This window comes from Cebus imitator, unplaced genomic scaffold (genome assembly GCF_001604975.1).
Source record: "Cebus imitator isolate Cc_AM_T3 unplaced genomic scaffold, Cebus_imitator-1.0 Scaffold194, whole genome shotgun sequence".
Lineage (NCBI taxonomy): Eukaryota > Metazoa > Chordata > Mammalia > Primates > Cebidae > Cebus > Cebus imitator.
In genome coordinates, this window is record NW_016107509.1 from 1,218,103 (window position 1) to 1,231,814 (window position 13,712).

At 42.3% G+C, this 13,712-nt stretch overlaps 1 protein-coding gene across 2 annotated transcripts in view; it reads right to left on the minus strand.

Moving 5' to 3' along the window:
* The window catches only part of SLC35F2 (solute carrier family 35 member F2), a 78,546-nt gene that overhangs the window by 7,156 nt on the left and 57,678 nt on the right, over nucleotides 1-13,712 (minus strand). The window contains exons 8-9 of one of the 2 annotated variants that reach the window (XR_005203196.1): nucleotides 6,193-6,580; nucleotides 2,711-2,712 (exon numbers count right to left, since the gene is read on the minus strand). Coding sequence is in view for 1 of the 2 variants with exons in the window: in XM_017547053.2 (XP_017402542.1) it covers nucleotides 6,395-6,580 (186 nt within the window). In the remaining variant the exon portion in view is untranslated. Of the gene's footprint in view, nucleotides 1-2,710; nucleotides 2,713-5,842; nucleotides 6,581-13,712 lie in introns of those variants that run through there. The other variant, XM_017547053.2, reaches the window with a different exon arrangement.

Genomic DNA, 13,712 nt, shown 5'->3' on the forward strand with positions numbered 1-13,712 from the left:
CTTCATGAGTGTGTGCTCACACCCAAAATGAGTGGAACTAGAATGTCCCCACTAGATTTTTTTTTTTCTCCTTCTGGTTGATCTGGGGAAGGAGAGCTGGGGAGGATGCCGGTAATGACTATACAATTCTTGCCAAGGGAAGGATACACTGGTATAATGACTATAATTTTTTCTTTCTTCCCCAAATTGTAACCGCCCAGTGAGTTCACCTTGCCTGCTGCCTAGACAGAGCTGATTTATCAAGACGGGGGAATTGCAATAGAGAAAGAGCAGTTCACGCAGACCCAGCTGTGTGGGAGAGCAGTTTTATTATTACTCAAATCAGTCCCCAAGCATTCAGGGAGCAGAGCTTTTAAGCACAACGTGGTGGGTGGGGAGAAGCCAGTAAGCCATGAGTGCTAACTGGTTAGGTAAGAGATGAAATCATGGGGAATCGAAGCTGTCCTCTTGCACTGGGTCTGTTCCTGGGTGGGGACCACAGATCAGATGAGCCAGTTAGTCAACCTGGGTGGTGCCAGCTGGTCCATCAAGTGCAGGGTCTGCGGAATATCTGAAGCACTGCTCTTAGGAGCAGCTTAGGAAGGGTCAGAATCTTGTGGCCTCCAGCTGCATGACTCCTAAACCAACATTTCTAATCTTGTGGCTGATGTTAATAGTCTAGTCCCCAGGGAAGAAGGCTGGTTTTTGGGAAAGGGCTGTACCCATCTTTGTTTTAAACTATAACCTGTAAACTAAGTTCCTCTCAAAGTTAGTTCAGCCTATGCCCAGGAATGAACAAGGACAGCTTGGAGATTAGAAGCAAGATGGAGTTGGTTAGGTTAGAGCTCTTTCACTGTCTCAGTTATAATTTTGCAAAGGCAGTTTCAAAATCACCTCAATTTTTTTTTTCTCCCCACTACGTAATGCAGTGGACCTAGGAACTGGGGTTGTAATTACAAGTGCTGGAAGCAGAAATGATTTCTAAGCAAGAAACTGTCACTATGTTTTTAAACTTTGTTAGAATTCCTAAGGGCCTGATGAGGGGTTGGTTGTGCCTTCAACCCATCTAGAAAAGCTGGGATTCATAATAAATACAGGCTGAGAGCGGTGGTTCACACCTGTAATCCCAGCACTTTGGGAGGCTGAGGTGGGTGGATCACCTGAGGTCAGGAGTTTGAGACCAGCCTGGCCAACATGATGAAACTCCATCTCTACTAAAAAAAAAATACAAAAATTAGCCAGGTGTGGTGGCGGAAGCCTGTAGTCCCAGCTACTCATGAGGCTGAGATGGGACAATCGATTGAACCCGGGAGGCGGAGGTTGCAGTGAGCCAAGATGGCACCATTATACTCTAGTCTGGGTGACAGAGTGAGAATCTGTCTCCAGAAAAACAAACAAAACGGGCTTAATAGTTCAGAACCTGTGTGACCCTTCCTTCTATGGATGGGCATGGACTGAGCTGGAGGCACTCGCTAGACAGGTACTGCTGCCAGCGACATCAGTCAGCACAGTGGCCAAACCTAACCTCCCTTCCAAAAATGGAAAAACGGGTAAAATTAAATGACAAATGGAAAAAAGAAGAAATAATAGCCAAGAATAAATAAATGAAAAAATGGGCTATAAATTGAGGAAAATCCAGTATTATATTAATGATGCTGAAGAGACTCAGAGCAAGAGATGACACTGAATCTTAGCTCAGTGATCCCAGGCTGAAGCAGTGTGCCTGCCAAGACTGCTCCTGCTTTTGGAAGCTGACAAGATGAAAAAGAAGTGCAAAACTTGAGTGGCCTCTGCCTGGGAGATAGTCACACATATGATAGACTGAACTAATTACTATTATTATGAATTTTTTTTTAGGTGGTCTCGCTCTGCCACCAGGCTGGAGGGCAGTGGCGCATTCTCAGCTCACTGCGACTTCCGCCTCCCAGGTTCAAGTGATTCCCATGCCTCAGCCTCCCAAGTAGCTGGGACTACAGGCGTGCACCACCACCCCCAGCTTATTTTTGTATTTTTAGTAGACATGGGGTTTTACCATATTGGCCAAGATGGTCTCAATCTCTTGACCTCATGATCCACCCACCTCCCAAAGTGCTGGGATTATAGGTGTGAACCAGCACGCCCAGCCCGACTGAACTAATTATTAAAGATGGTGTATACAGCTAGTGCTCGACTTATGACCACGATTGGTTCCGACAGACCAGTTGTAACACGATTTGGTTGCAAGTTGAGTAGGCTATATGCACGCGGAGATGGTAGTGTTGCCGGAAGCTGGTCCGTACTGTCGTACGCCCAGCTGGGCAACATTTGTGCTACCAGACATGGAGCAGTCGTGGCTAGCAATTGTGGTCGTAAAGTGGAATGGTCGTAAGTTGCATAGGTCGTAAGTCGATCAATACCTGTATTTGTTTTGCTGTAAGGGACCCATGGTTGAAAACCAGGAGTGGCCTATGATGTAATGCTATATATTAGTTTCCATCCAGTTCCTCATTCCTAACTCCCATAGCCCCATTACAGTCTTTTGTTATGTTGGGTGAGTTAGGCCTCAGGAAACACAATCTTCCTTCTGCCCTCCTTTCACCTGCCGGGAGGCAGGACTCTAACCTTGCCCGATTTTCTGATTGTGGGTGTTCAGACCCTCCACAGAGAGAATCCTGCTCTATACCCTGGGGGGAGGAATGCTGAATCTTGAAACTTCTATAAAAACACTAGAGGGCCAGGCACAGTGCCTCACGCCTATAATCCCAGCACTTGAGAGGCCAAGGCAGGCAGCTCACTTGGGTGAAGGAGTTTGAGACCAGCCTGGCCAACATGGTGAAACTCCATCTCTACCAAAAATACAAAAATAAATAACTGGGTGTAGGTGGCTCATGCCTGTACTGCCAGCTACTCAGGAGGCTGAGGCACAAGAATTGCTTGAACCCGGGAGGTGGACATTGCAGTGAGCCAAGATCACACCACTGCACTCCAGCCTGGGTGACACAGCAAGCTCCTCTCAAAAAAACAAAACAAACCCAAGAGAAGTGAGTTCAGGGGGCTTCTGATAGCTGAACCCATGAAGATTCCTAGAAAGTGGTACACCCCGGGAGAGCATGAAAGCCCCTCGCCCCTTCCCCCATACCTTGCCCTACAAATCTCTTCATCTTTATCCTTTATAATAAACTGGTATACATACATAGAAAATAAACTACTTGGATACAATAAACATTCAATATTTGTTTAGTGAGGAGGGATATTAATCATATTATTCATAAGGGATGACTTCAGGTTTCTCCAAGAACACTCAGATTGAAGTAAGATAACTCAATTATGTTAAAACATTAACCTTTACTTATGGTGGTGTATTTTCTAATATAATATGTACATCAGAGTTCATTCTCTAAAAATGTTTAATTTTGTGCTTTTGAGTATATTAACAAAGTATATCTCTAAAAGTTAACAGAGATGAGTTGAGATTTGAGTGTTTCCTAGGGTTCAGAAAATGCTACCTCCTTTTTTCTTTTTTGTGACGGGGTCTCTTGCCCAGGCTGGAGTGCAGTGACATGATCCTGGCTCACTGGGGCCTCGACCTCCCAGGCTCAAGTGTTCTTCCAGCCTCAGCCTCCCGAGTAGATGGGACTACAGGTGCGTGCCATCATGCCCAGCTAATTTTTGTATTTTTAGTAGAGACAGGGTTTCACCATGTTAACCCAGCTGGTCTCGAACTCCTGGCCTCAAGTAATTTGCCCACCTCAGCTTCCCAAAGTGCTGGGATTACAGGCGTAAACCACTGCACTTCGCCTACCTCCTTTTTCTAAAGTCCATCATGATGTGTATGTATGCTAAACACCCAAATATGTGACCAAAGACTTTGTGAATAACCCTGCTCACCAAACAGCAATCTTAGAGATGGAGGATCAGCAACTGCACTTCTGACTGCAGCTGTCACTGGTGAAAATAAAATGAAGCAATGAGCAAAATAGCACAAATGTAAAAATAAACCATCAGTATGCTAATTGAACTGAAAGTCTTCCCAAAAAAGCCAAACATTTTAACATAACCTTTCCCACTCTTGATAGTTGTTAATGTTAGGGAGTGAAACCAAACATCAATTGAAAAGGCAGTTTTGCCGGGCTCACGGTGGCTCGCGCCTATAATCCCAGCACTTTTGGAGGCTGAGGTGGACAGATCACCTGAGGTCAGGAGTTCGAGACCAGCATGACCAATATGGTGAAATCCCGTCTCTATTAAAAATACAAAAATTGGCCAGGCATGGTGGTGAGCGCCTGTAGTCCCAGCTACTTGGGAAGCTGAGACAGGAGAATTGCTCTGGGGAGGCAGAGGTTGCAGTGAGCCGAGATCGTGTCACTGCACTCCAGCCTGGGTAACAGCAAGACATCGTCTCAAAAAAAAAAAAAGGAAAAGGCAGTTTTAATTAATTGGTTGCAGAAAATGAAAGTTTCCTTCATTGAAGAAAGTAAAAAACTCATTGTGGTAATTCAGAATTGGAAAATGTTTATTCCTGCAAATGATCTGTGAGCTTGTTCTGCATTCCCTTGAATCCCAGCATAGTCCCCAAATAGACAGGCTTGCCTCACCCCACAGAGGATATAACTCTGAAAAACTGAATGTGAAGAAATACTGAATATATCAAGTCATTCAAAATCCACAAGGGGGCCAGGCGCAGTGGCTCGTGCCTGTAATCCCAGCACTTTGGGAGGCTGAGGTGGGTGGATCACTTGAAGTCAGTTAAAGACCAGCCTGGCCAATGTGGTGAAACCCTGTCTCTACTAAAAATACAAAAATTAGCTGGGCATGGTGGCGCATGCCTGTAGTCCCGGCAGAATTGTTGAACCTGGGAGGCAGAGGTTGCAGGGAACTGAGATGGCGCCATTGCACTCCAGCCTGGGTGACAGAGCAAGACTCTGTCTCCAAAAAAAAAAATCCACAAGGGGAACTGGTTAATCAAAGAAACCATGTAGTTGATGGATTTCCAAGAATTCAAAGCCTTTTAATGATGTGAACACTTTCTCCCCATTTCTTTCTTACATTTTTACAAAAAATTTAGTTTTCTTAAAGTGGTATTTTGTTGGTTGTTATTATAGTGATGATACATATTAACACTTTGTATTGAAGTATCATAAAAATCACATGACATTATAAATTTTTGATAAGAAGCAGTAACATTATCCTCTTTTAACAATGAGAGTCTCCCAGGCATACTCTTCGGTGAGAAATTATTAATTTTGTATTTTCATTTTGACGATAATCTTTTATTTAAAAACAAAGCTTTTTCTTTGTTGTGATAATATACAGTAAGACTTAGTTTCTTGAGCTGAAATTAAATGAGATCAATAAACATTCTAGGAGGTCATGTTTAGTTTTTAGAAAGGATGGCATCCACATATATATGGATGAGAAATCTTGGAGCGTATGATCTGGGACTGAAACTGTGGAATACATATCCAGTGTCAAGCTCTGAGAGCAGAGGGAGTTTTCTCTGGAACCTGGAATGAGTGATGGAGAAATGTTTTTAAAAAAATAAACAAATAGGCCAGGCACAGTGGCTCACGTCTGTAATCCTAGCACTTTGGGAGGCCAAGGTGGGCAGATCGCTTGAGCTCAGGAGTTTGAGACTAGCCTGGGCAACATGGCGAAACCCCATCTCTCTATGAAACCCCGTCTCTACTAAAAATGCAAAACTTAGCTGGTTGTGGGGGCACATGCTTGTAATCCCAGCTACTAGAGAGGCTGAGGCACAAGAATCACTTAAACCCGGGAGGCAGATGTTGCAGTGAACTGGGACTGTGCCATTGCACTCTAGCCTGGGCAACAGAGCAAGACTGTGTCTCAAACAATTGTGGGAGGATTCCTAGATTTACTGCACTCCGGTTTAATGCTTGTGTAGTACTTAAACATAGATCTCATGACTTTTCAAGGGCTGACCCACCCATTTTCTGCCATATGCAGTCAGCCCTCAGGCCTCATCTGTACCGAAAGGGCTGTGGACAATGACTGCCTCAGCGGAAAAGAACTCGAGCCTCTGACATACGCCAGAGCCACCGTGAGCTGCCCCTGTTCCGGACCACCAAGCCCAGACTGGACAGCCCGCTTTCCCACCTGGCCTAGGCTGGCTCACTGCTGGATCTCTCCCCCGTCCTGCATTCCCACTGGTGCCTCTGAGACCCCAGTGTGGGGTCCGCACCTCATCTCCCCAACACGAGCAGGTATGGAAACACACTCTTAGCTTGGTTTCTGCTCTATTTTGGTATTTCTACTTTTGAACTTTGTTTAGTGTTCCCTTCTAAAATCTAACCACTGGATCCAACCCAGGGGTGTAGAGTATCCACTCCGAGTCTGCTATTTCCCCAAGTGTCCCCTCAGCAGGCAGCAGGCTCTGCCTTATCCTGGTGGGGCAGAGGTGCACCATCTTCTCCGGCTACAAGGCAGCAGAGTGGGTCTCCTGGAGGTTCTCCTCCAGCTTCAGCCCCAGGTTGTCGATCCCAATGCTGGTGACCGGAGGCACACTGCTTTCAGCTGGCTCGGCCGTGCGAGTCGGGGTGGAGCAGTACAGGATAAACCCCACCATGATGACGGTGAAGGATAGGATGTAGAGTCCTGAAAACTAGGACAAGAGAACAGGTAGTGAATTGTGCCCCTCACATACACCTCTTTGCTGCTGGCTTTTGTCAACTGTGCTTTGAGGATTACCTTCTCATAATCATCCCATCCCATCCCTCCCCTCCCTTCCCCCCTCCTTCCCCTCCCTCCTCTTCTCTTTTCCTTTCCTTTTTCCTTCCTCTTTCGCTTCCCTTTCTCTTCCCCCTTCCCTTCCCCCTTCCCTTTCCCTCCCCTTCCCTTCCCGACAGGATCTCACTCTGTGGCCCAGCCTGGAATGCAGTGGTACAACCTTGGCTCACTGCAGCCTCCACCTCCCAGGCTCCAGCAATCCTCCCACCTCAGCCTCCAGGTCAGCTTAGACCACAGGCGCTCATCACCACACCTGGCTAATTTTTGTGTTTTTTGTAGAGACAGGGTTTCTCCATGTTGCCCAGGCTGGTCGTGAACACTTGAGCTCAAGCACTCTGCCTGCATCAGGCTCCCAAAGTTCAGCGGATTACAGGTGTGAGCCACCATGCCTGGCCTCATGATCTTTTTCTGAAAGTTATCTAAGGAGACGGTAATGCACAAAACCCTCCCACATATGCAGGTGAATGCTGGGACTGCCAACAGCACCCGGCACACCAGCCACCTGGATCCTTGGATCTTCAGGAGAAATGGAACCTTTGCTTGTCTCTGTCATAATGCAGCTACACCCCACTCTGCATATAGTCCCACTTAGTGGAGAAAATGGTGGTCATCATGGATACCACAAGAGAGCCCCATTCAGACCCTAGACACAGTTTACAATATTGGTACGAAACAGAGGAACATAAAAGACTATGATGAAATGTGGAAGTACAGAAGTGGCATCTGCTCAACAGCCTCTCAATGTGTGTTATTCAATGAAATTCATTTGCTAAAATTTGATATATTATCTTGTCTCTGTAGGCAAGTATTACATAGTAAAATTTATGGTGGACTGAGCAGATTCAGAATTTTAGAGCGAGAAAGAGCCTAGATATCAGAAGAGTCCAAAGCCCAAAGGGGTGACTAGTGTAAGATCCAGTGAGGACAGTCATAGGGAACAGTCCTGCAAGAGGTTATCTCATACACTGTCTGCAGAAGCCCATTCTGACAGACATACCACAAGTATGGATGGAGTTTTTGGTAACCTTCCCCAACCTCCTTCCCTTCCCCTTCTTAAGACTGAAAACCACCACCCAGAGCAAAATGCAATGAGGACAGAAGACTAATTCATTGGGTGTATAAATATATATGGAAAAATGTCATACCCCAAAAGTCTAAATAAATTCTATTAAGAAATTTGTATATGTGCTCTTATTTAAGTTGGAAATCCATACAAAAGCTGAAGTATTAAGTGAGTATGTATTTTTAGCAACATGATAAGGCTCAGAAAGAGAATGGCTAAAGACTGACCAAGCATGGTATATTAAAAATTAGAGAAACTATATAGTGTAATTAACGTGTAATCAAATACCCAGGGCCTTTTTTCTTTCAGTTGGAAAAAGCAAACTCAACTTGTAATTAATCCTGCAAACATGACTTTAAATTAGGAATGGAGTAGCTAACATCATACTGAACAGGGAAAATATAAAAGCCTTACTTCTAAGAACTGGAACAAAACAAGAACGCCCTCTTTCACCACTCCTATTCAACTTAGTGCTGGAAGTCCTAGCCAGAGCAATCAGGCAAGAAAAAGAAATAAGAGGCATCCAAATTAGAAAAGAAGTTAAATTATCCCTCTTTGTACATGACATAAGCTTATATCCAGAGAAACCTAAAGACACCACAAAATAGCTCTTATATCTAATCAGTAAATTAGGTAAAGTTGTAGGATACAAAATCAACATGTAAAAATCAGTAGCCTTTCTATACACTAATAATGAAGTAATGAGATAGAAATCAAGAAGGCAATCCCATTCACAACAGCTACACAAAATAAAATAGGAATAAATTTAACCAAGGAGGTGAAAGACCTCTGTAAGGAAAGCTACAAAACCCTAATGAAATAAAGATGACACAAATGGAAAACCCATGCTCATGGATTAGAAGAATTAATCTCATTCAAAGGAACATACTATACCCAAAGCAATTTATAAATTCAATGCAATCCTTATCAAAGTATCAATGTTATTTTTCACGTAAATAGAAAACACAATCCTAAAATTCATATGGAACCACAAAAGGGCCCAAATAGTCAAAGCAATCCTAGGCAACCAAAACAGCATGGTATTTGTATAAAATGAAACTGAACTCCTATCTCTCATCATATAAAAACAAATCCATTCATGATGGGATTAAAGACTTAAATGTAAGACCCAAAACCAAAAAGCTACTAGAAGAAAACACTTGAGGACATTGGTCTAGACAAAGATTTTATGGCTAACATCTCAAAAGCACAGGTAACAAAAACAGACAAATGAAACTATATTAAACTAAAAAGTTTCTGCACAGCAAAGAAAATAATTAACAGTGAAGATATAACCTCTTGAGAGAAAATATTTACAAACTATTCATCCAACAAAGGGCTAATATCCAGAGTATACAGGTAACTCAAACAACTCAAGAGTCAAAAATAATCATTTAAAAAAGTGGGCAAAGGACATGAATAGACATTTGTCAAAAGAAGACATAAATGGCCAAGAGGTATATGAAAAAATGTTCAACATCACTAATCATCAGGAAAATGCAAATTAAAGCCACAATGAGATAACATCTTACCCCAGTTAGAGTAGCCATTATTAAAAAGTTAAAAAATAACATGCTGTCAAGGATGTGTAAAAAAGGAACTCTTAGGCCAGGTGCAGTGGCTCACGCCTGTAATCTTAGCACTCTGAGAGGCAGAGGCAGGTGGATCACCTGAGGTCAAGAGTTCGAGACCAGCCTGGCCAACATGGTGAAATCTCGTCTATACTAAAAATATAAAAACTAGACAGGCATGGTGGTGGGCACCTGTAATCCCAGCTACATAGGAGGCGCAGGCAGGAGAATCACTTGAACCCAGAAGGCAGAGGCTGCAGTGAGCTGAGATTGTGCCACTGTACTCCAGCCTGGGCAACAGAGCAAAACTCTGTCTCAAAAAAAGAAAAAAAGAAAAGGGAACTCTTAAACACTGCTGGTGGAAATATAAATTAGTAGAGTACAGCCACTATGGAAAACAGTATGGAGATTCTCAACAAACTAAAAATAGAACTACCACACAATCCAGCCATCCCGCTATTGGGTATTTATCCAAAGGAAAAGGGAGATTCCTGCACTCAGTTGTTTACTGCAGCACTATTCACAATAGCAAAGATACGGAATCAACATGAGTGGCCATCAGTGGACAAATGAATACAGAAAATATGGTATATAAACACAATGGAATACTATTGAGCCACCAAAAAAAAAAAAAATGAAATCCTATCATTTCCAGCAACATGGATGGAACTAGAAGTCATTATGTTAAATGAAATAAGCCAAGGCATAGAGAGACAAATAATGCATGTATACTCACATGTGGGAGCTTAAAATGTCCATTTTGTGGAGGTAGAGAATAGAATGACAGATACCAGAGTCTGAGGAAGATGTGTGGGTTGGGGGTGCGAGATAGAGGTTAGGTTTTGTTGTTGTTGTTTTGAGACAGGGTCTGGCTCTGTCACCCAGGCGGGAGTGCAGTAGCTCTATTTCGGCTCACTGCAACCTCTGTCTCACAGGCAGAGGATCCCAAGTGATCCTCCTACCTTGGCCTCCCAAGTAGCTGGGACTACAGGTGTGCACCATCATACGTGGCTGGTGTGCGTGTGTGTGTGTGTATTTTTTTTTTTTTTTTTTGTAAAGACAATGTTATGCATGTTGCCCAGGCTGGTCTCGAACTCCTAAGCTCAAGAAATCCTTGTGTCTTGGCCTCCTAAAGTGGTGGAATTACAGGCATAAGCCACCACACCCAGGCTAAGGAAGGTTGTTTAATGCATACAAACATATAGGTAGAAGGAAGGAATAAGTTCTAATGTTTGACAGCAGAGTAGGTTGACTATAGTTAACAATATTGTATGTTTCAAAACTCCTAGAAGGGAGGACTGGAAATGTTCCTGATACATAGAAATGCTAAATACTTGAGGTGATGGACATCTCAAACACCCTGACTTGTACACAGTCTATGCATGTAACAAAATGTCTCATATATCCCATAAATATGCATATTTAATCAATAAAAAATTAAGAATGGGGTATGCTATTTTATTCACACCAATAAACAGTTTTAAATTAGCTTAGGTTTCGTATTATGCCCAAGAAAATGTTCAAATAAGGAGAATGACAGATAAAAACAAGAAAACAGAATGGGCTAGGGAAGGAGGGAAAAGGAAGATAAAGAAGATGAGAAGGAAGGAAGGAGTGGAAGGAAAGAGAGAGAGATGGGGAGAGAAAAAAAAAGAAAGCAAGCTAGCTGGGCACAGTGGCAGGCATCTGCAGTCCCAGCTACTCAGGAGGCTAAGATGGGAGGATCGCTCAAGCCCAGGAGTTTGAGGCCAGCCTGGGCAACACAGTGAGACCCTGTTGCTAAAAAGAAAATTAAAAATTTCACTCCAGAGGAAGTTTGGAAAAGAAAAGAAAAAAAATTAAAAATTAAAAAAGCAAGATATACTCCCAAAGATAAATGAAAAAACTAATTTTATGAAATGAGTATTAAGTAGATTGCTGGTCACATCCAGCTGTGGGCTCCTCGGGTCACCAACAGCTTTAACGTGCTAATTTTTTACAGATGCTCAATTATTTCTCTACATCAAACCTTAAGAATTCCTTAAGGAATGCAATAGCCACAGCCCTCCCCAACAGGAAAATGTTTCCTGGATTCAATGAGAATGCGAAACCAATAATAATGTCGAGCTGAGCAGTCAACTATAATTTCCTACCACTGATTTTCATTCTTGGATCTAATATATAGCACAGGGCCCAACGCATAGCTGGTGTTTAATAAATGTTTGTTGAAAAAAAAAAAAATTGATTCAGAGAACATTAGGGGAAGTTAGAGCTATTTGGAGTACTCTAAACTTTTAAAGGTGGTATTATTTATTACTTTTTTTTTTTTTTAGACAGAGTCTTGCTCTGTCACCCAGGCTGGAGTGCAGCAGTGCTCTCTCCGCTGACTGTGACCTCTGCCTACTGGGTTCAAGCGATTCCCTTGTCTCAGCCTCCTGAGTAGCTGAGATTACAGGCATATGCTACCATACCTGGCTAATTTTTGTACTTTTAGTAGAGACAGGGTTTCACCATGTTGGCCAGACTAGTCTCAAACTCCTGACCTCAGGTGATCCACCCACCTCGACCTCCCAAAGTGCTGGGATTGCCACCACGTCCGGCCTGAAGTTGGTATTTTGAAAAGGTAGTCAAACTGTCCCATAAATATGTTCATTGTTACCTGTAAAAAAAACCTATATAACTTGTTCAAAACAGGTTATATTTTGTTTGGTGGCTTTTAAATGTTCAGAAGAAAAACTATCATGGCTCTCTTAAGAAGCCAGGTGATTAAATTGAGTCACTTTTATTAGCATGGAGAGACTAATAAAGAGATCGAGTGAGGTAAGTCTCCTGAATTAGAGGCCCTTACTTTTTTCTCTCGTAAAATTCTTTGTGTCTAGATCTATGCAGGAAGTTTCTTGTGGCTACTTTATTCAGCAAATATTTACTCAAGATCAATTTCAGAAGAGGCAGCGTGCTTAAGGTCTGACACATGCCATCAAGAGGACTCGGTAATAGCTGAAAAAATAAATAAAAGCAAAAAACAGGGGAAAAAAAAAAGGTCTGACAGATAAGTGTAAAAAATTCTGAACCTATTTTTCAACTGTCTGCTTCAAAAAATTACAGCTAAAGTTATTTTAGACAAAATTTTTTAAATTGGTAGTATATCAAGCTTGTAGATCTGTCTTTAAAAACCACTTCTTGGCCAGGCTCAGTGGCTCATGCCCTGTGGTCTCAGCACTTTGGGAGGCCAAGGCAGGTGGATCGCTTGAGCTCAGGAGCTGGAGACCAGCCTGGCCAACGTGGTGAAACCCTGTCTCTACTAAAAATACAAAAACTAGCCAGGTTTGGTGGTGGGCACCTGTAATCCCAGCTACTCACAAGAATTGCTTGAACTCAGAATTCAGAGGTTGCAGTGGGCTGTGATCACACCACTGCATACCAGCTTGGGCGACAGAGCAAGACTCTGTCGCAAAAGAAAAGAAAAGAAAAAAACTATTTGTAAAGTGCTAGGTGTCTTCATTATCCTCTGAGTTTTTTCTACCTCTGTAATTTACTATTTAGATTTCAGAAGACCTGCTGTTTGCTCCATAAGTCTTGAAATGACCTTTGACCAAAAACAGTAAAAATCTGATCTAAGAATGAACTATTAGATGTGCATGGACAAAGAAACACAAAAGAACTGCAAAGGAATTTGTCAACTGCATGCTCTGATTCTGAGAATAGTAGTTTAAAGTTAAGTGGCCGAAAAAATGACATAAAAGGGGATTTTTCATTTTAAAGTTAAAAACAGTTGAAGCTATAGCCAGCCACCAACTAGCCTGGAACTGCTATATGGAAACACCAGCACCCCTAGTGGTAGCCAGATGAAATGCAGCACAGAAAAACGAGGCTGACTGTAGTCCGTAACAATTTGGCTCTCAGAAAAAAATCTGGGTTCATCAGGATGACTTCTCTGATACACTTTGACTTTTTCTTAATGATATTTCCAATAAGCTATAAATACTCCTTCAGTCTTAGTTCAGGAACACTTTAACCAGCAAGTCTGAAAAGATAACAGCTAGTTCCTTCGCATGTAACCTTGCAAAGCAAAAGTTTATACTCTTTAAGCAGAAATTTCTGAGAACCCACTGAGCTTAATGTATCAGTAATTCAGCTAAGTATTGTAAGCTCATGGCCAATATCTGGGAATAGCATAAATAAGGATTTGTCTGGATATAAAATTTTACAAGGACAAAGAAATATAGCTGATTGCCCATACTGAAACTAAAATTATCAGGTAACAGCCAACATCCTATCTGCTCAAATGACTGTCAGGAAAATAGGAATCCTTTACTGAAAGCATGCTGAGAAAAGACAGATATCTTTTCTCTTTTTCTTTTTTCCTTTTTACTTTTTTTTTTTTTTTTTTTTTT